The sequence below is a fragment of the Sesamum indicum genome, linkage group LG8 (genome assembly GCF_000512975.1).
Source record: "Sesamum indicum cultivar Zhongzhi No. 13 linkage group LG8, S_indicum_v1.0, whole genome shotgun sequence".
Lineage (NCBI taxonomy): Eukaryota > Viridiplantae > Streptophyta > Magnoliopsida > Lamiales > Pedaliaceae > Sesamum > Sesamum indicum.
Genome location: NC_026152.1, coordinates 16945201 through 16966847, shown reverse-complemented (window position 1 = coordinate 16966847; position 21647 = coordinate 16945201). Strand labels below are relative to the sequence as shown.

The 21647-nt window shown below is 35.9% G+C and overlaps 2 protein-coding genes across 2 annotated transcripts in view; both read right to left on the bottom strand.

Annotated features, from left to right (window-relative positions):
- On the bottom strand, window positions 182-16639 carry LOC105169051 (cullin-associated NEDD8-dissociated protein 1). The gene is given in 29 exon segments (XM_011089316.2): window positions 182-856; window positions 1379-1517; window positions 1621-1698; window positions 1863-2031; window positions 2882-2998; window positions 3147-3293; window positions 3390-3566; window positions 3653-3901; window positions 4578-4817; window positions 4898-5060; window positions 5182-5303; window positions 5453-5545; window positions 6466-6606; window positions 6677-6760; window positions 6846-6956; window positions 8830-8928; window positions 9027-9128; window positions 9207-9291; window positions 9879-9961; window positions 10041-10091; window positions 11430-11553; window positions 11640-11797; window positions 11924-12038; window positions 12732-12861; window positions 12966-13131; window positions 14397-14607; window positions 15419-15588; window positions 15692-15789; window positions 16480-16639. Coding segments are annotated over 28 exon segments (3657 nt in total). The 5' UTR covers window positions 15728-15789; window positions 16480-16639; the 3' UTR covers window positions 182-759.
- The window catches only part of LOC105169050 (CLP protease regulatory subunit CLPX2, mitochondrial), a gene marked incomplete in the record, with an annotated part of 8264 nt that continues 4420 nt past the window's right edge, over window positions 17804-21647 (bottom strand). Inside the window, 7 exon segments of the mRNA XM_011089315.2 lie at window positions 17804-18176; window positions 18461-18619; window positions 19030-19152; window positions 19267-19329; window positions 20492-20596; window positions 20734-20830; window positions 20913-20983. Coding sequence (XP_011087617.1) covers window positions 18105-18176; window positions 18461-18619; window positions 19030-19152; window positions 19267-19329; window positions 20492-20596; window positions 20734-20830; window positions 20913-20983 — 690 coding nt within the window.

The window sequence follows — 21647 nt, the reverse complement described above, 5'->3', positions numbered from 1 at the left end:
ATTCACTTAATGAAAGCATTTGTCCCACTAAGAGTGAGTTAAAGTAATACCAATTTATGAAATTATTAGTCAATTGATGTATTTATCATTGATGTAATTATATAATTATTGTTTATTTTTTTAAAAAAGAGCTTTTATTTCGAGCATATATATAGATATATATATCAACTCTAGATAAATGTTACCTCAGAAGAGTCCATGTCTATTGAAACATTTAAGGGCAAACAGGAGTGACTACATTAATTGCACTTCCTCAAAGTGTCTCCCAAACTTTTCCAGGTTTCCTTTCAAATCCATACCCAGTTCTAATGATCCAAAACATAAAACGCCATGGGTGCAGCAGCAGCACCCACCAAACTTAGCAATACATAGCATCTAAAGGAGAGCCTTAAACAACATTAGTCGAATTCAATCGAAAATTGCATGAATCTCCAATTTACACAGCAATGGTCAACCGAATTAACAAAAGAGAGAGGCCAGTATATTTTGGAAGTCCGACCAGGACAGAAGCTCGACTGGCCAAATGGAAAAGCTAGGACTATGCTGTACAGGGCAGTCACATGCCCAGTTCCCCCAACAGGATAGCTTAGTTTACTCACTGTAGATGCAATAGCCCGGCATGGTATGTTCAGTAAATTAACCCCTTTTCCGTGGACCTGTATAATGTTCTTCATCGGTAAAAGATTACGGGTCAAGGGAAAGTCAAATACATGCTTCTGAAGTCTGCAGCATCAACTGGAAGCATTGAGTGGAACAAATTTATTCATTCCGAATGGAAGAGTATTTCTCTGAGAGTCTTGCTGACTTGGCAATTTCATTCATGAGATTCTTAAACTTATGACTACAGTCTCCTCCGCTGCAAGTGTAAAGGGGAGAGAAAAGAGAATCAGTCATTACACCTGTAATGAATAATTTCCAACAGTTCTATATTCAAATGTGCAAAAACAATATCTATAGTCTACAAACAACAGGATGAATTTGCACTCAGAAGATCAGCAAAGGCTATTGATAATAGCAATATTTCGTTTATCGGCAGAAGGTAACAAAAATGTGACTGCAAGAGCAGTGGTGTCATAGAAAGCCAGAAACAGAAACACCTTATAAACAGGTTGGCCATGTTCTTGCTCCGTCATAATATGAATGATAACTGGAGTGAGGATGGCCAGAAACCAAATCAGAAAGAAACAGATTTGAGAACAGATGGTGAGGATGGTTTGTAGAGTTCAAAGAAACCACAGAAGGACAAAAATTAATGAATTCGTGGAAGAACACATAAATTATTATGTTATATGGATTTCTTGTCATCGCCATCGGGGAATATACCCTTGAGGAGGATTTTGAGGTTAACAGAAAATATTAATTTGAAACCTAAGAATACCTTATGCGATTCAAGGATGCAATTGCCCGGAGGGCACTTCGGATCATGTCTTCATTACGGTCAACCTCTTGCTTGACAGCATCCTGCTTGGGCCTAAAGTTGATAGTTTTCTGGAGAGGATCCACCAAGGAATCCAATACTGGAGTGCAATATTTTGGTGAAAATTGGATTAATATCTACTTAACATACTAATTGGAAAATATTAAGATCATCTGCAACCAAAACGTAACGACAGGAGATACCTGCCAACACAGCAGATGGGCACTTGTCGGCCAACTTTGAAAGGATAAGATGACAAGGCATTTTGACATCATAATGATCTGAAATGAAGAAAACCAGTGAGACAGGCTAGCAATAAAAGTAGCTTTGAATTTATGTGCTTCAATTCTTTGCATTATTATCAAAAGTAAATTAAAATCAACACCACCGGGGAAAATGAATTGTGATATATTCATAGATATTTGATGCTATTGGATAGACTCACCATCTAAACCAGATAAAAGGTACGGAACAATAAAAGAAGAAGGATTCACTTGATCCAGACAACTGTCCAACAAAGTGTCCACACATTCAAAAGCAGCTTTCCTCAATTCAAGCCCATCATCTACTGTGTGCTTGAAAGGACCAAGATCCACTGTCCTGATCAATTCTTTCTGCAAAGAGATAATTGACCAATAAATTGAGTTTAATAAAAGACACTTCCTAGAGGAAAAAAGGAAAAAAAAAATTAAAACAAAAATCAGAACACACACACACAGATAAAATCAAACCAAGTTGCCACCGAAGGTAAAAGGAGGTAATAATACTAAAGTTGCAGCATTTTCGTCCTCGGTAATGACGACAGGAAAAACGATGTCCAGTGAAACAATGTTAACATAACTAGCAAAACGAAATACACCTTTTCACCACCTACAATAAAATATGAAATAGGGAAGAAAAGAAAAAGAGACAAAAATGGGAGAGAAATCCACAGAGTTGATCACGACAGTCCAAAAGTTGATAAAACAAGGAAGTACTATGCTCAAAGGAAATGTCAGACTTCTTTTCCGTTTTTATAACTAAAATTGCTGTCTCAAGAATATCCATTTACAATCCAAATAATGGGTGATCTCCTGTGCCACAATCCATTATTTGATGAATAACCAAACCCAATAGAGTAGTGTTAAAATGGACCTCTTGCATGATTAATAAAAATATATCTTACTACATACTATGGTATTAATTACAAGATCGGACTGCACATACATCCCATATCAAGGATTCTCACGCTTTTAACCCTGCCAAATGCTTAAACGAAAGAGGAGGAATAGTGCGTTCGCCTATAGCAAGTGTAGCCCATTGCTAACTAAAAGCAAAATGCACCTCTTAAAATATGAAGACTCTCGTGTCTGCCGCTATTAGGTTACTTACATCAGGCGCAGGAAATTTCAGTTCCAATTTTGTGCACTTTTATAGTCTTTGAAGGCTATAACAAAAGGCATGCTAATACTATAAGGTACTTGCCTTTATCACTGTTTGATCGTAAAGCAGTGGCAATAGTTCCGGAAGCAGGCCCTTTATCAAGTTTGGCTTATTATGAGCTGCAGTACTCAAGGCCAATACAGCTGCACGCCTCACATGCTGCATGTAGACCAATAAACCATGAAATGTATTAAATTTAAGGAGAGATCCAAATAGCACATATAGAACACAATTTTATTATTCTAACATGAACATTAACTAAACTGAATAGCTTTTACAACAATGTCATAAATATCTAGCAAATTACCCGGTCATTATCCTTGATAAGCATCAAGAAAGATGAAATTTCTGGGTACAAAATCTCATCTATTTTCTCCTGCCGCTCAACTATAGAATATTTCACCGCAATTACAACTGTTGCTCGAGTGAATGCAGCTGGGTTGGAAGTCCGTTCCTACAGTTATAAATTGTGCATAGTATGTATCCATAAGAATGAGATCACATAAAATGTTTCTGTAAGAAAACAAAATTCACATACTGAAGAAAGTACCTTTAGGGCAGGAACAAGTTTTCCAGGTTCAATAAGCGCAATTTTCCCCAGACATTCAGCTACCACATTACGAACACCCTCTTCTTCACTCTCACAGTGGTTAAAGAGCAAATGAGTGATCTTCTCAACACTAGAATCGTCAAACTCTGCTTTATCCACAGATTGTCTTACAATGACCTGTATGCAGAAGAGAATTGAGCATGGTTGAGCTATAAAGCTCATTACATAAGTTTCTTGCAAATGACTAACTATACAACACGCACCTCCTTCAGAGAATGGAGCAAGAGATATTGCTTCTTCTGCTGATTATCAATTTTATCCAAGATAAAAGGTAAATACTTGGGCAGATTGCCAACAGCAATATTTCCTAGTGCATAAGATGCAGCAGACTTTATTTCTTCGAAAGGTGATTGGAAGGACTCGATAACAATATTCTCGATATGGTCATGAGAACTTAGATCCTTTCTCCTGCCTATCTCCCCCAAGCACAGCAAGGATAGATGTTGTTTGGCCTATTAGAAAGTACAGTGAGCAATATTGAAACATAAGGTAATGAGACAGAGATAATACAATTTGGTATTCAATATTATTTCTATTGTTGAGTAAAATAAAGATTTAAAACAAAAAAGATGGAAAATGCCTGAACAGTTATCCAATCATGAGAATAGATGATTAGTCCTTCACAATGGCATCCAGAAAAGTATAGCAATATCATCTTAAGCATTATAAGCTGTAAGTATTTGCTCGCAGAACACCAATATACTCCATTCCCATGGTCACGAGATAAGTAGCCAAGTTTCAGCTCCACCACCCAGCTATCTAAGAGAATCTCCTATCTTGTAGCATATATTGCTTGAGAATTCATATAACTTCTTTGTCAGATTATGCAATCAGCAAAACATCGTTCATGTTTGGATTATTCACAACTATAGTATAGATAAAAGATCTTCCAATTACTTCCAAGGTTTCAATCAAATACAGTGCACCAAAAGAAGCGACAAACAAAGTAAGGGGGAGACAGCTTGTTTAAATCAACCAGGGTTTATGCTATGGACACACAAGTGTCAGGATGTAGGTATATGTGCATCAGCAATCATCTAAAGATGCAAACTTAAAAATTAATAGAAATCTTGCAACTAAAATATTCAAGCAAAGTAAGGCAGGGACAAACACAAGTAGAAAGCATACCGAATTGGTGCTGCTATCAGCTTTCAGGATATCCGTAAGCATATTTACAGTGGAGGAACATTTCTGATCGCCTGCAGCAAGACAGAGAACTGCTACGCATTGAGCAATGGAAAATAAGGCCTGTTTTGCAACAGCTCCAGCCTGGGAAGATGGTTTTGCCGTTGAAAGAAGAGAGTCCAGCAGTACATCAAAGCTTGTATTTGCTGAGTAAACCAGGGCACCAAAGAAGTTCTGCAGTGCCTGTGATTTCCAAAGATGATGTTATAGTTAAGCAAACTATTCTCTGACATTTTTCAATCAGTGAAGCATACAATTAGTACCAGAAGGGCTTGTCCCTGGAGCAGTGAGCTTCGAATCAGAGTCAGTGCTTGCGGCAGAACTTTGTTTCTGACAGTCAAACCAACATTTGGACCAGATCTGCTGTCGGCCATTAATGTACAGCATAATTCCAGAGCTAGAGCAGCCATATGCAAGTCTGAATCACTGAAAAGCACAAGGAAGAATTAGTATTAAAAAATGCCAATGGATTCAAAACTGTAGTTGGCAACCATGTAGTAATGGCAACTGCATTGGCAGTTTAAAAAAGAAAAAAGATTTATGAAACCTTATCAGAGTTGAAAGTTCAACAACAATAACTTCATAAGCAGCTGAACCAATTTTATCACCATAGCTGACAATTAGTGTGTTGAGAGTCCCCAGGGTAGCTTGTCTTAGAGCACGATTGGCCTAATTTCCCAGAAACATCAGAGCATTTAGTAGCTTTTATTACAAATCATCATAGTGGAAAAACTATCCAAAAGCTGTAAGGAAAGAGGCATATTATTATCCGTAGGAATCTATCCAAAAGCTGTAAGGAAAGAGGCATATTATTATACCTTCCGTACGAATGCCGTCAACTCTGAAATTACATGCTCCAAAACACAAGATAGGTCAAGGTGCAGAGGAGAAGCAGCAATGACAGCAAAAGCCTGGAAAAAGGGATAAAGTTGTAGAAAACTTGCACATGAGAATATAAATACAGCAACGTCCCAAAGCTGACAAGTAATTTTGTGCTGAGAATAGAAATTAAACAAATTCAACAAAGTGAATATTGTCAATTGTTTGCAAGCTCATAAATATTTTTCTCAATACAATTTATGACTTTATCTCACAAGTCCCCATGAGATTAAGTTATAGAACAACCCAAGTCCATTTTATAATTTTGAAGATATTCCTCAATCTTTCTGTAAATAAGATTGACCAACTAGGGATTTATTTGCCTCAGCACTTGCTAAAGGAGTTCATTTGGTAAGGCATGTATGATAAATGTGTGCTCACATATTCAGGAGTCCAGAACACGGTGGAAGTTTGAACCCATAATGCACAAATCCATCAAACTTGTTTGGATAGTTTACAATGGATTTAATATTCTTTAACACTCATCACTTCTTCAATCATTATGGTGGATCATTTGAATCCTACTGTCAAACCATTCCCTCAAACCCAAATGACCAAATCTTCTATCCAAACACACCTTAAATTTATTTCATATTCCCCATCTCCAAAACCTTAATCAACAAAGACTATCCAGAGCAGGAGATGAATCAGAGGAGCTTCTTCTAAAGCACTAGAGAACCTCACACTAACAAGAGCCACATCAAATATTCAAGTATATGAAGAATTTGGCCATCCAGAACAGCTGAGGAAGTTTATCTATTTTATGTAGTCTTCATCCTGACAACCTTAACAAAGTAATTCCCGACACTGTCACCATAATCATAACGGTCACATAGTGCGTTAAATGAAGAATACTTCCACCACTTATTGTGAGTGCTTGAAAATGCAACACGTGAATGGAGAACCACAACTAACTAAAAAACAAAACCCCAAGGTAAAAAATTTAACAAACCTTCACGGCTGTAAGTCGAGTTATTTCATTTCCCATTCGGTCCACCAGCACGGGAAGGCATGTGGGTAGTTCCGCCCCAAGATGATCACCAAATGTAGAAACCACAAGTCCCATGCAAGAGATGGCACATTCTTTCACTTCCTGCAAGAGAAGAAAAGTAAGACATGAAGGTAAAGAGGGAAAAGATTTCAACAAAAGAAAAGGCTCTAACCTGGTCTTGATCTTGGTTTGTCAAGCGCGACATGATAGCAGTGTATATAGGATGGACAAAAGGTTTGAAATCAAAGCCAAAATCCTGGACAACAAAATCGCCTTAATTTTCAGGAAGGGAGCCGCCAGCATCTACAAGGCAAAAAGAATCTAGAGATGAAGCAGCTAACCTCAATATTTGGCCGCACAACACGGACAAGTTCTCCACATACTCTTAATGCCTCAGCTGTAACTTTGTAATACCGTTCACCAACTGCAGATATAATTGGAGCAGAAATCGCCTAGAGAAACAAGACTAATACTTCATTATACAACCAAGAAAAGCTCCTATCATGGATCAGCAAAGTTGTCATGATTATACGTTACAACATTCACTTCTACAAGATTTATAATAGCAGCATGCTATAGGAATAAATGATCATTGACAACCACAACAGTTCCACATGTACATGATTATCTAAATTTACACAAAAATGTATCAGAGAAAGATTAAGGTAAAACAATTTCTCCTTCCACTCAAAGGTCTAAGAATCATGATGCTATATGACTTTCCACTGAACTGGATGACTGACTAGTATGATTTCGCAAATGCTAAAAATAAATTGATATCAGAAACTTTTCTGATAGTCAGAAGCCCCCCCCCCCCCCCCCCCAAAAAAAAAACAAAAAGAAAGGAAAAAGAAGAAGAAGAAAAGAAAACTAATAATGAGAACTTTCTGCTTGTCTGCTTCAGCTTTACAATAATTCCTGGACAGTATCATTGGGACATGTAAGCGGATGACACAAAGTACTCTGTAAATACTGAGGCATCAAGGACATAACTTATAAATAGCATCTGGATGTGATATGTGGCTTAAACTATCAAAAAGAACGGGGTCAATATAACTTGTGGAAACAGATTCTACAAGTAAATCATCTTGGATTTAAGAGGAAAAAATATGCCCCTAAGATAAGACCAAGACGAGTTTTTGCAAATTTTGTTGCAACTAGCTGCTAGCATAAATAATTCACACTTGAATTGAAGCCAATGCAGCTGCAGATTATCTCAGAAACTTTGCCTTTACGAGGGGATTACAGAAATCACTTGGTGCAGAAGTACAGCTTCCAAAGCAGTTAAGAGCCATTCACAATCCTGATTGACTTGAAATTCCTTATTTTGCGATTCAGATGCTCAATTCAGCTACTTATTAAGTTTTTGGTTATAACATCACTAGTTGTAAGAGAGCAGCATCATAATTGCAGCATCACACTCAATGCAAAGGAGAACCACTCCACATATTGCTTTATTTATTATTACTGTTCTCCCATCTCCACAATGTTGCAATACTAGGGTTAGGTATAGATCCTCCACCCCTTGTTCACCTTTACAAAATTAACTGACCGTTAGGGATCATCCAAACTATCCACCAATGTCTTGGACCTCCGTTTTCAGAAAACAGGGAATGAAATAAAGGAATGATGACAGACATATAGCTGTATGATATGGACAATATTATGTGATAGTCAACAACTTCTTACCATTGGAATCAAGTGTTCCTAAACCTAACAGGTCAACAAAGACCAACTCTTCTTCAATATGAAGTCTGGACCAAGAGTGAACAGACATCCCTAAACCAACAGCAAGTAGAGACTTCCATCAATTCCCCCTTTCTCTATTGGGGTACCACCCCTTATTACCGAACTTCAAGCAAGACCTTACAGATTTCTTTTTCATTGGTATTCAGAGGTTTCCATATTTATCAGCACAGAGCTGATTAGCAAAAAAAGGCTGCTCGTCAGAAAAGCTTACACACTTCTACTATGCATGAACATCTCAGACAAAGAATCTAGACGTTAAGAGATATTTCATGCTTGCTGCTTGGTATTACTTCAAGGAGTATATCTATTCTACAGGGTATCTCTCTGATAATTTGGCAAACTAATGTTAATCATGAGAAAGTTCCAACCCAATCGTCCGCATACATCCATTAATAAAAAAGAAGAAAAACAAGTAATTCCCTAAAAATGGTAAAATTATTTCAGAGGAATCAAAATTACATCCTTCTAACTGTGAACTTATCAAAATAAGGATTGAACAAGGTAAAAATTATCACTCAGAACATTTCCAGAATACAACCCAACCTTTCAAACAGAGACAAGATTTTTAGCCATTACCTTGATGTAGGGATGAAAAACAGAAGGAGCATGCGAGGCTAACACTAATCTCGTAAAAACAAGAGCTTCAATCTTTAGATTTGAGGTAGAGGATTTATCCTGTGGATAAAGGTAAAATTCAAAAACACAATATTTATAAGACATATGGAAAAGAACAAATGTTATGTAATTCAAGTCCTAAGGGCAACAAAACTTACACAGAGTGCTTTTTCAATTCCAGGAGTAAGGGATCCAATGTGGTCTGCTAGGCAATCAGGCAGCACAACTACCAGCTCTTTCAAAACTGAGAAGGCTCCAACCTGTAAGACATGAACAAAGTAATAAACTGTAGAAGCTCATGTTGACCGTAACAGCAGTGTACTTTAAGATCTTCCTACCTTTGTCTTGATAGATTTTTCACGTAGCTGTTTATTTACCGATCTAACGATCTTTGGCACCTCTTGCTTCAATAGGTATCTGGGACTGCAAAAAATTAAAGCATCAGATCATAATAAATCAGATGAGCCATTCCTAGATGGCGCTGGAAGGGTATTCTCTGTTGCTCAACAGGATAGTGTAACGATTGTACACAAAGCAGAAAGTATTAATTCAAAGGTTGACAGAAGAGAAAAATTGTATAGAATGTTAAGAGTCTTGTATGTGTAATTTGTTAACACAACTACATCCATATGAAACCAAGTATAGTTTACAGAAACTTATGCTAACTCCAAACCATATCTTCCCTGCCTTCCTTTTCTAGTTAACTCATCAGCTTACTCAAGGCGTCAGTTGACAAAATTGTGAAAAACCAAAAATATTAACCATATCTATAATGATCCTCCCACCCCCCTGAATTCACCCACCCACCCCCCCTTCAGAACCAATCTGGTGAATTGTGCAACATGATTTGATTCTATTACATAGCTTATGGTCCACAACAGCATTTCTTCTAATCCAAAATTAGAATACCATAAGAATAATTGGACTTCTTAGAAATGCTCTTATCACCATATAATGACAATAAATTAGAAAAATATCAGACAATTCAAAATGGACAAACAATGCCTTGCCTTGATTCATCAAAATCAGTCTGCCCTTTTGTAACATTCCCTGTTTGTCTCAATAATTCAATGAATGTATTAAAGACATCCATCTGCAGCATATTAAGCAAGACATAAGTCAAGGAGAAATCCTACAACTATGGAAAGACCAGTTAGATTATTCCTCCGTACCTTGACGTTCTCTTCCCTTTCTTTAAACCTATCAATCACCAGCATACTCTACTTAGGTTAAAACAAAAGAAACATCATTCAGAATACAGATCTACAAATTTAGTTTTCACGAAAATAAAAAATGCTTCCCAATTATATTCTAATATCTCAAATTCAATATAACTAGTTCCAACCAGCATTGTAAGAGTGGTCTGATAATAGTTGAATGAACTTTTTAAATAAAAGAACAATTTGCTTTACTTAAATGAATTCCTCTTAATTGCCATTGTACCACAAAAAGTTGCTACAATTCATGTTATAAAACGTATGTTTGGGGAAAATTATCTTTCCTACTTGCTACTGCATTCACCACATCTTAGTTATTGCAGATATAGTCCCTATCTATACCATAACATCATATCTAAATTTTGAAATTAAGAAGCAATTAGATAATTACACTAAGTAAAAAGCTATGACGGGTTAATTAGTTCAGTAAGGGGGACATGGTATATTCAAGTACCTAACATTACACCAAAGAATGTACAAGTTTTATCAAGAAAAATCTTTGCTGCCCTATAGAGGATGTCTAGGTTCATATATCCATCCGTTCAGAGCTGTGGTTATATTACTGAACTCAAGGCAAGCAATTTAAATTTTCACCACTGGTCCACTATGATCTTCCTTGAAGATCACTCACGCTGACCTTCTCACTATTTTTACCAAAAAAACTATTAAAAGTTAGTGGAAAGTACATAGAATTTGTGTAGAGTTATAGAGCAGATTCAAGGCCACTAGTTACAGTCTCCTTCTATCACTAGCATACAGTCCATGAATAGTATTATAAGCACTAGTCTGTTTCATGATATTGATCACTAAATATAAAGTAACTTCCAAAGAATAATTAGCAGTCTTCACATCCAAACCTGGAACTACAACACAACATTGTCACTAGTGGGAAAACGAAACTCTCAAATATTTCTCATCTTATCTTCTCATTTGATATTGGTAGAGAAAGCTTTCTAGCTCTTTAAGCATCAAATATTGATGTACCTTGAAAGCAGACCGGACTTAAATTTATAGTATTGTCAATAGCATCCAAACGAGGGTAAAGTAGTAAGCGTGTACAGAAAAGAGGCTTACTTTAACAACATATGGCATACAGTTTTCTGAATGGCAAAGTACTATGTTTTATGGGGAATGAATCGAATGATATCACAATAAAGGCTACATAAGTCATCACTGTGAAATATAAAACTCAAGTTGTTTAAGCAAAATATATAGGATTTAATGGTTCATAGTGGCATTATAATTTGTAACACTTCATTTTATTGAAATACAGCAACACACCCAGACACAAAGGACCAGGTAAGTCTAATATCAGTAATATTCATAAAGTTCATCAAAGCATACCTCATTGTATAGTCTTGAGAGCATCTCAGGGCGAGAAACAATTAATGCGGCTAAGCATTTAGCAGCAGCTCTTCGGACTTTCCAGCTGACATCTTCGTCATCTGTGTATTCATTAGCACTCTCACTACAAGCCATAGAATAACAAATTAGCGACAAAGTTTCTCATGGACAATTACAAATCATTAACAAATAAAAAGTTTCAGGACACACTCATCTTCCTCTTCTGCATAACTCTCATTATCTGTGTCTTCCTCCATATTATCAGTGAAATTTGGATCATGACTAAGAAATTCCAAAGTAAGATGTAAAATTTGATCACAGTAGGAAGAGATATCTCTGGGACACCTCAGCAAAAAGCTCTCTAACGCCTGCACAGGAAACGTACTAACCTCAAGGGCATAGTCCAAACATGATACGAGAGAAATGAACTATGAATATAGATGAACGCTGCATTAAAAGGTTCATAAAAAAATGTCAGAGGAAACAACAAGTACCTGTAAGCTATACTCACGAAGCTCCTCGTCATTCTCTGATGCATTATTACAGTAGTTGATTAAAATTGGAACTGTATCTCCAAGGTGAGGACCAAAGCGATAACCAACAGCGCGGCTTAAAAACCAAAAGGTGACATGTCATTCACTAGATAATATCTCAGCAATGGATAAGACATAAAAATGATCCTATAGCATACTGCATAATCCTAGGCAAGCATCTGTAGGGATCCTAGCCGACAATAGGAAATTTCCTCTCAAGTAGTTTGCTTCTTTTCAGCTATTTCAACTTCCTTAATACATCAGGTTAGTGCCCAGCTTATAATAACTCAAGTCAAGCACATTAATCCCATCTTAAGGTCATACTAAGAACTCTCTGATTTTGTCAATCCAAAGCCATGAACAAACAAACTAGGACATCAGTTATCAAGCATATTTTAGAGATTACATGTATTATTTGAATATAGAAATGTCATCAAATCCGTGGATTTCTAAAATATAGCAGCACTTGAAGTGACAACATTCAGACATTTGATCATAAGCTCACTCAAAATTAGGCAAGATCATTAGGAACCCAAAATATTCAATTAAATGGCGTTAGCCAAACAGTCACAATAGTTGTCAGGAGCTACATTTATTCATTCTCATAAGTGAGTGTGGTGTACTCAATACAACTCTGGAAATAACAAATTGCATCAAACATTTGTTTTCTACAGCAACAAAAGACGACATCCAACAGAAGGATCCAACTGAAGCAGCATAGTATAGACAGATGAAACAATCATAAAAGAAAACTGACTTGATAACTTACCTTAAAGCCCCAATCATCTGGATGTTTGTGCGTGTAATTTCAGATTTTGTTGATTTAGTTTTCAAAAGCTGAACAACTTCAACTGTAGCCTTTGCCAGCAAATCATCTGACAAGCTTGAAGCGAGAGATGCTGCAGCAGAAGTTCTATATTAAATTATCTCAAAGGAAGATCAATTGACACACAAAACAAAAGGACAGGATCATTTTTGGAATATTTGATATAGTTAATCCTACCAATGCATGAAACAGCCTTCTTTCTGACACTGGCTTGATTAGTATTCAACTGGGGCAACAATGAACCTAGCAATACCTCATGATCTGATGCCATTAGATTACCATATTTGTGAAGAACATCACACAGAATATCAAGGCATTCGCACTTGATTTCTGTGCTCATCCCCTAGGGAAAAGAAAATAAATGAGTTTCATAAAAATAAATAATAATTGAGAGAGAAGAAAGGTATTTGTAAGAACATAAACTTTGCTATTCAAATGCACAAAACAGAAGCAATACAATATACTGACACCAAATACTAATAAACTCTTAACTAAGTTGGACATAGGACCACAGTTGAAAACCTAATGCATCATTTTTTTTCTTAAATTTATTCTGAGCATCCTATTGCATCATATCAAGATAGAGCAGCCAGTCTTCTAAACAACAGTGAAGTCCTAATCCTAGTTAAATTCGACCAAGACCCTGATGAATAACAGACAAATGGAAATTGCATATCTTATCCTTGAAGCTTCTCCAAGGATATGGAAAGGAAAGCTTAATCTTTTTCCACCTAATGGTCTGCAATCTGCTTCATTGCAAAGGCAATCCTCACCCTCTCAAAATCCATACACTGCAACTGCAAGCATGCAACGTCAGACCATAACACTAGACCCATCTCCGAAGCTGGTCTAAATCATGTTTGATCCACTTTAGCAGTCCTTTAAAACGATCCAGGGTTTCTATAGACAAGGTCCTTACTAGGAAAATGGGTTAATCATGCCACTAACTCCTCAACATGGACAATGTTGAACTTTGTACTCAAATCTTTATATTCATCAGACACATGGGCAACTCCTTGGAGATCTAAATTCAATTTTCTCTCAAGATACTCCATGAATTTGGAGATGATGGTTCGCGGCCAGATACCATCTAAGAAGCAGTTAAAAAATAAAGAAGAATTCACCCACAATGATGAACTGAATAGGAACCTATGAAGTTAAAAATTAAGCTCACAGCTCACCAGATGCATCTTATGAAAACACAACTTTAAAGAAGGTAATTTCAGAAGAAGCCAACCTCACCAACAAATCAAACTCATCAGAAACAGAAATAATCATAAGGTTTTTTTATCAAGTAGGCAAAACAAGCAAAGAGATTGTAACTCATGATGGAATACTAAAACACCTCATATTGTAATATCACCAGGTTTGAGGATTAAATCTAAAGGAAAAAACTAGAAGTACCACTTATATAAGTAAATTGCAAGGTTTCCTTTCATTATTAACTGATATCTCCTGAACAAAGATCATCCAAGACTGCTAAATGGTACAAAAAGTATACTAGTACAATCAACTATTGATCAGCTTAAATAAATATTACTAGACTCCAGCGAACTTTGGGAGGTATTTATCCATATTGGTATAGAATAAACCATACAGTGGACTCACCTGCAAAGTTATTCCACGTATCAACTTTGGGGAAATGGAGACAAGAACAGATTTTGCAACAGACAACGTAGGAACTTCAGCAACAATTGTCTTCAAAGCAATGCTGGCGATGTCACGATTTTGCTCTTTCCCATTCAGCAATTTATCACAAAGCTTGTTAGTCATTTCAAGAACCTGCTGCTCGTGAATTTTCTTCACCAATGGAGCAAGACTAAAATTCACATTGAAAAACAATATAATGAGAATACCACCATACAAAGGAATACCAACTCAAACTTTTTCTATTCAGATACTCTCAAACCAAGCAAGAAAACAACCAATAAACAGTAAGAATAAGCAAACCAACATTTTTGCATTTCAATGCAGATGAGAGGCACTAGACTATTTGAGCAGGACATGTCCCATTTTCAAATAAAACTTGGCTCATACATGCTCATTTCATAAAAGGTGTTCTTCATAAGCAATAAAGAAAGCTCATTTTTCACATTGTGAGGCAATATGATCATTGGAAAAGCACATGTTGTTGCTGGCACATTTGATTCAACCAAAATAACGAACAGAAACTTTATTTAGTGAAATAGTATAGCCTCTATAACATTTCAAATCCTCCTCAAACTTGGTAGGATCTTAGACCAGATCCACATTGCAGTTCCAGAACCAAACATTTGCAAACCAAACAAAATTAGACTTCCCACAGATGGTTAAATTTTAATTTAACTCAGAGAATACATAGCACTAGAAATCAAGAATTTAAGCTCAAAAATATAAGCAATGGCGAGAACAAATAAATGTAATATTTGAACAAAGGAAAAAGGGAAAAGAACATCCAAAAATATTTTGTAGAATCTAATAAAAGGCGGGAGCAAAAGAAAACTAGAGACCAACACTCGGAGCTAAAGTGAATCAATTTCAAATAAAAACCCAGTCAAATTAAGGACGGAAAGACAATGAAAGGGTAAAAAAATAATTAAATGGGACAGAGCAAACAAAAAACTATGTGTCAAAGGAAGGAAGGAGCAGACCATTTCACAGCTAATCCAGAAACATCGCCTGCGGCATCATCAAGCTGCTGAATGACAATGTTCGACAATTTTGCTTCAAGATCAACATCGAGTTTAAATCCCTCTTTATTTAATTCATTAAGTAAATCAGAAGTTGCCATATATCTGTAATCTTTGTCCTTTCCTGTCATCTGTATTGCATACACATATTAATCTACTACCAACTTCCAACTAATATCTAAACAAATAGCACGACTGCAAAGAAAAATCACAATTAACAGTACCCATGCTTACCTTCTCAAGTATCCCAGTTAACGTTAAGTTTGCCATCTTTGCAAGGCACCAACAAGAATCCTCAGATACAATTCACCAGCAGAAGAAAGTGTATTTTCCTGCTTAAATAAGTCAAGTTTGTATCCAAGTAAGCATACAAATGAGGCATGGGTAATTGAGCATCTTTGGGTGCTTATATGTTCCACTTAACAGAAATGAAGCTCACTTTCTACAGGTGGAAAGCCATGTTGCAGAACAGAAAAGATACAGGACGTAAAACTCATCCAAACTGTACATACTCAATCTATCTTAGAGAACATATCCTACATATTATGGAGAAAATTTGACAAGCTCCTATGTGAAATCCTAAACATAACTAACGATCTTCAGCTCTAATCCGAACTGCAGAGCATAAAAATAAATAAATAAAGAAATTGTGACCATACCAAGCCCGATCACCTAAATACTTCCCTAACATACAAGAAGAAAAACAGCAACAGTCCCAACGTCATACCAAATCAAACAAAATAAAGGAAAAAACTAAAGAAGCTATGCCGGGGGAAGTAATACATGCCTTAGGCCCCCCACCCCCCCAAAAAAAATAAAATAAAAAAAGAAAGTGTAGCAACTGCAATTTCCGAGCAACAAAATTCCACGCCAATGGGAAGCAATTGATCAAATTCCCCGAAATTAACTACCCAAATCAGAGAATCCAATACAAAATGCATAGACCAATTTAGTACATGCATATAAGCAATGCACTTGACTATTCCAATGTAAAAACCCCAAGAGAGAGAGAAAGAGCTTACCTCAGGTTGCAAATGAGAGTGAGGAGAAGTTTCAGAAGCAGTGAGTTGTGAGTGAGTATGTATGTGTATTGAACATTGATATACTTTATGTCGATTGATGCCTTTTTTCGCGTGTTCTTAAACCCTATTTAAACGCATCAGAGAAAGGACTGTGATTTAAGGGCGCGTTTGGACTCCAAGATTTATTTCGGCTTTGGGGCCAACCCCCTTCCCTAATTTCTCTTTTTTTAATTTTCAATTACCGTAACTGGCATTCCTTAGTACACACATCTCATACGTCTGCTTTTTCTTTTTTTTTTTCCAAGAAACATCTAATTCAAATATTTATTTTTTCTTTTTTTTCCAAGAAACATCTAATTCAAATATTTATTTTATCTTTATTATGCACTTCGTTCCGTAATACTTGAAAGCATATAATATCAATAGATATTATACAAATTTTAAAATTAAAAATTAATATATAATTGAAAGCGAAGTCATTAATGAATATCAATAAAAATTGAGGATAAATATGATCGTACGGAAATGATTGACTTTTTTTCTTTTATGTTTGTGTAAATAGATGTACGATAATGAAACTCTTTTTTTGATTAGTTGGAGATTTTATTTAAAAAAATTAGACAATAATGGAAAGAAAATGAAAGTTGAAGAACTGGGGGACAAATTATGTTTGGGAAAAGAAAAATTAAGAGAATAAAAACATATAGATATTTGTTGGTATATTTATAAATATAATAAAAGTAGACAAATAGTCCTCTACAAAATTGAATATTTCGTAATTAAAGTGTTGGATTCAAAATCTATTTAGAAGAGGAGTAAAAAATTTTAAATCAACATAAAAATCATTCATGTGATTTTAATTTTAATACAGCACAGATAATTATCATTTAATTATCTTAGAACATAAAATGAATTGGAAAAATTAAATAGGATATTTTTTTTCAATTGTTAGATATGATGATCCATAAATAGGGAAATTTTAAATTATTACCGCCCCCCCCCCCCAAAAAAAAAAATTTCCCCCCCCCCCCCCCAAAAAAAAAAAACCCTTAATTTGATATAATAAAAATAAAGTGAAAAATGGAGGATTTATCTTTCTTACTTTGCTCATACATTTTTGGTGGTTATAGATATACAATAAATAATAATCAAAATGAAGATTCTTTTTTAATTTTATAAATCTTATACTTCCACTTTTTTGAACGAAAATTAAGGTAGACTGTAAAAAAGATCTATTTGCTTCAAACTATAGCATAAAAAATTTATGTTACACACCCCTTTTATACTTGTATTTTTCATGTACCCTCAATTTTTGCTGAAAATAAACTAAATCAGAAGATTATAATAGTTGACTCTATAGCCAACAAATACATTTCAGCCATTGAAGTGGTTGGCTTCTCAATGCTGTCTATGAGTCGACAGCGATGATTTGCTGAAGCAGTTCTATGCCATTTCAAGCATTTTTCTTGATCTATGGTATTAGTTTGGGTCATTCTTGGAGAGAGCAATGCGGTGATTGTAGAAACAAGTAGTGGGCAGGGGGGAAAGCCTTTCATTTTTCCAAAAATTTATGATAGCATCTGCATATTTACATTGATTTATTTTCCCTTTTGGGACTGGTGCGGTTACAAGGTCATGGCAGGCAACGTGTCCTCCGTATCTACCTGCAAGCTTCTCTTCCCCGAAGTGTCCTCTTCCTGAGAAATGCAAGATAATGGGTGGTCAATAGAATTCTAAAATTTAGTGACTAGAGCATATTATAGTCTTTTGGTGATGATGGAAATGATGAGGCTGTATTGGTTGGGAGACAACTTGGCCCATGGTATAAGACGAGGAGAAGGATTGTGCTGATGCACATCCAATATCGTCTGACACCAAAATGTTGAAATCATCGGATTACAATCCGTTGAAGTTCTCAAATCAAAAGTGGACAGCAGCTCAAATCTATAACAAGTAACTGATGTCAGAAATCAAAACGTACTCTAGGATCTTCTGATTTTGTTCTTCTTGGAATTTCTTCTAACCCGCAGTCTGAAAAGAGCACTTTTGCTCCGCATCCATGTGCATCTGGTGCACCTACAGCCTCTTCATCAACCAAAACTGTATCTGCACGATCTGTTCCTGATTTTGCATCTGGAACCTGTAATATGAAAAATATGATTAAGCTATAAGTACCCGTCAGAGACCTTGCACTGCATGATCTAATTCATGGAAGAAATGTGAGAATTCTGGAGCTTGCGAAGACATCAAGGAGGGATTTAGGAGGCCTTTGATCATGCAACTAGCATCACTTAAATTTTAAATGTAAGCAAATGCCCCCCTACCAAGAACCCGATGAGAAACTGACTGAATCATTGTCAACTAATCTTACTGAAATTTGACATATTTACTACAAGCAGCAATTCAGTCATATACAAGCTCTGAAGTAGTTCAAATGCTTTTCTTACCAGTATGACCTATGATTCACCTCCACATTGCATTTGAGCTTGTGTGCATGCTACATGAAAGCAATTGCAATGATAGAAATGAGTAGCATTAGCTTTTGCATACCTCAAACATTGCCTCGGTCAAAATATCTTCTAATATCGCTCTCAAACCACGTGCACCAGTATTCTTGGCTATTGCCTTCTTTGCAATCAATCTCAATGCACTGTCCGTGAAATTTAACTTTACCTGTTATTTGAATACTCAGTGAAAATACAGAAGGCCCATCTGTATCCGATATAAAAATATCTTGAGTATAGGATAATGTCTTGCTTATGAATAATATTGTCAATCATAACGTACATTGTTCATGCTGAACATCCTCTTGTATTGTTTACAGAGAGCATTCTTCGGCTCCGTAAGAACCTACAAAACCAATTCTTAATATCTAAGTACCATTTAAACTAAAATGGAACAAGAATTACTTCAGAATATAGAACTCCAAGCTGAGCTTTTGGGAAATAAAGCAGAGATCATAACTGGACTGTATGTACAGAAATTTCTATGCTACCTCCCTCCCTTCAAAATAGTAGAGACAATCGTCTGATCATCAAATTCTTGGCATGCAAGTCTTTGTTCCTGATGTTATTCAGTGACTACATGTGGGATGCGTAAGTCTACCTGAAATGTTTTTCTTTTCCGCTAGGTGAAACACAAGGCTGATCGTACTAACCAAGTGGGAGATGTTGCAGACCAAATATTTGTTTTAAAAGTTTTAATACCTTCACTTGAAAATGCCCCAGAAAAGTGAAATATAGTGTTGAAGACCAAATATTTGCTTTCATAGATCTAAAGACCAAACCGAATGTAATGGTAATTGCAGAGTTGAATTCTTGTGATAACAGATCCTGGAGAAGACAGGGTTACCAAAGAAAATTGGGTACAGAAAGAGAAGTTGTATGTTTTGAACTTTTAGCCAGGTAGAATGGACACAATAAACCCATCAGGAAAGGACTTTGGATAAGAATGGCAAAAGGCGTGAAATACAACTAAGAGCTAGCGAGATTGAAACCAATCCCTTCTTCACAATTTAAACATTCTCAGCAACAACAATAAAAACATTGACTCATACTAGATATAATTTTGAAAGGGAAATGGCAAACAAGGAAAGCATAATCCCCATTGTTTGGGAGGCAGAGAAGAGAAAATTCAAAAATGCAGACTCCATTAATTCTGAGGTCCTGACGAACACGTGGAATACATACCTGTCTTAGGGTTATATTCACTCCAACACATTCTTAGATTAGAAAATGTCTCCAAAGAAGAGAAGTTGTTCACAGCCCTAACTTATTCTATTTATTTGTTAACTATGAAGTCTGGAAAAAATTTGTAAGTTCTCCAATGTTTCTGCTTCACCTACCCAAACATGGTGTTCAAGGCCTGAATTCAATTCTCTTCTTATGAGTTCTTAATATAAATCAGCCTAGAGCTTCTCCAGAATAGCTGCATAGGCAGAAAGACAGGTGGTCCAGTTCGCCAGGAGGCAGAAGAAGGTTAGTTTATGACCAAGGCAAAACAGTAAGCACACCTGAACAAGCTGTTCTTCGTCAAGAGCAGACAAGTTCACTACAACAGGAAAACGCCCAACAAATTCAGGTATAAGACCATAAGCAGTAAGATCACCACTCTCTACCTGCAACACCAAAAGCAATCTTTAGGTAATATATAGGGATATAAACTAAAAGGTGTTGATAATGTTGAATTCATATACTAAACAATAGAAAACTTAAAAAAGATACAAAATGTTAAAATGACCCAGTCATTGCTCACATGTTCCAATAGTGAGGCAGCTGCAGAAATACTTAACCCACTAAGTCTCATATTAGCACGGACAGGTGCTCCAAAACCAATTGACGCATCTTGTCGTCTGGGATAAAACAATATATAAGTTCAAACCTTCAAATTAGCATAGGTCACTCAGTCAAAAGCTTAGACCACAATTCGACTACCTCTCAGAAATGGTCTTCTCCAGATCAACAAAAGCTCCACCACAGATAAAGAGGATATCTTTTGTATCTACCTGCCAGTTATAGCAATGAAAGCAATGAACAGATGAAGACTACGTTTCTTTTAGAAGAAAGCTCTATTTGTTCAGAGTTTAATATGAAGATAAACCTCTCATTCTCCAGTTTCACAAATATAAGAAAAGGAGTTGATCCATTTAATTTTTATTAAAGGATTATGCCTGATCTATTACTTCAAATAGCAAAAATAAAGGGCGCCTAATTGGTTGAGCCTTTAAATAACAAGAATATAAGTTTCACCTTGTATCTGTTAAAGATGATAGAAGCATAGATTTGATAGTTGTGCTAGTTAAGTTATATAATAAGATCTTGGAAAGAGCAATATACTACCAATTAGAACTTAATGGGAAGTAATTAGATTTATAAGTGACTATGTAATGTTTCATTTTGCTTAATCAATATAACCTCCAAGGAAACGGAAACTTAATATTGATACCTTTTTATAATCAAATTTTGAAACGTTTACTAAGTCAGCTATTCAAAGATGATTAAGTCAAACATCAAACTTACCTCCCTCACAAACTAACAAAGTCTCCCTCAAAATTTGGCCCAGGGTAACCCGAAGCATCAGAACTTACATATCTCTACATTCACGATCTAAATATTTACAATTAAAACTTGTACAGTAAACACAATATGAGTTATACAGTAACCAATTTT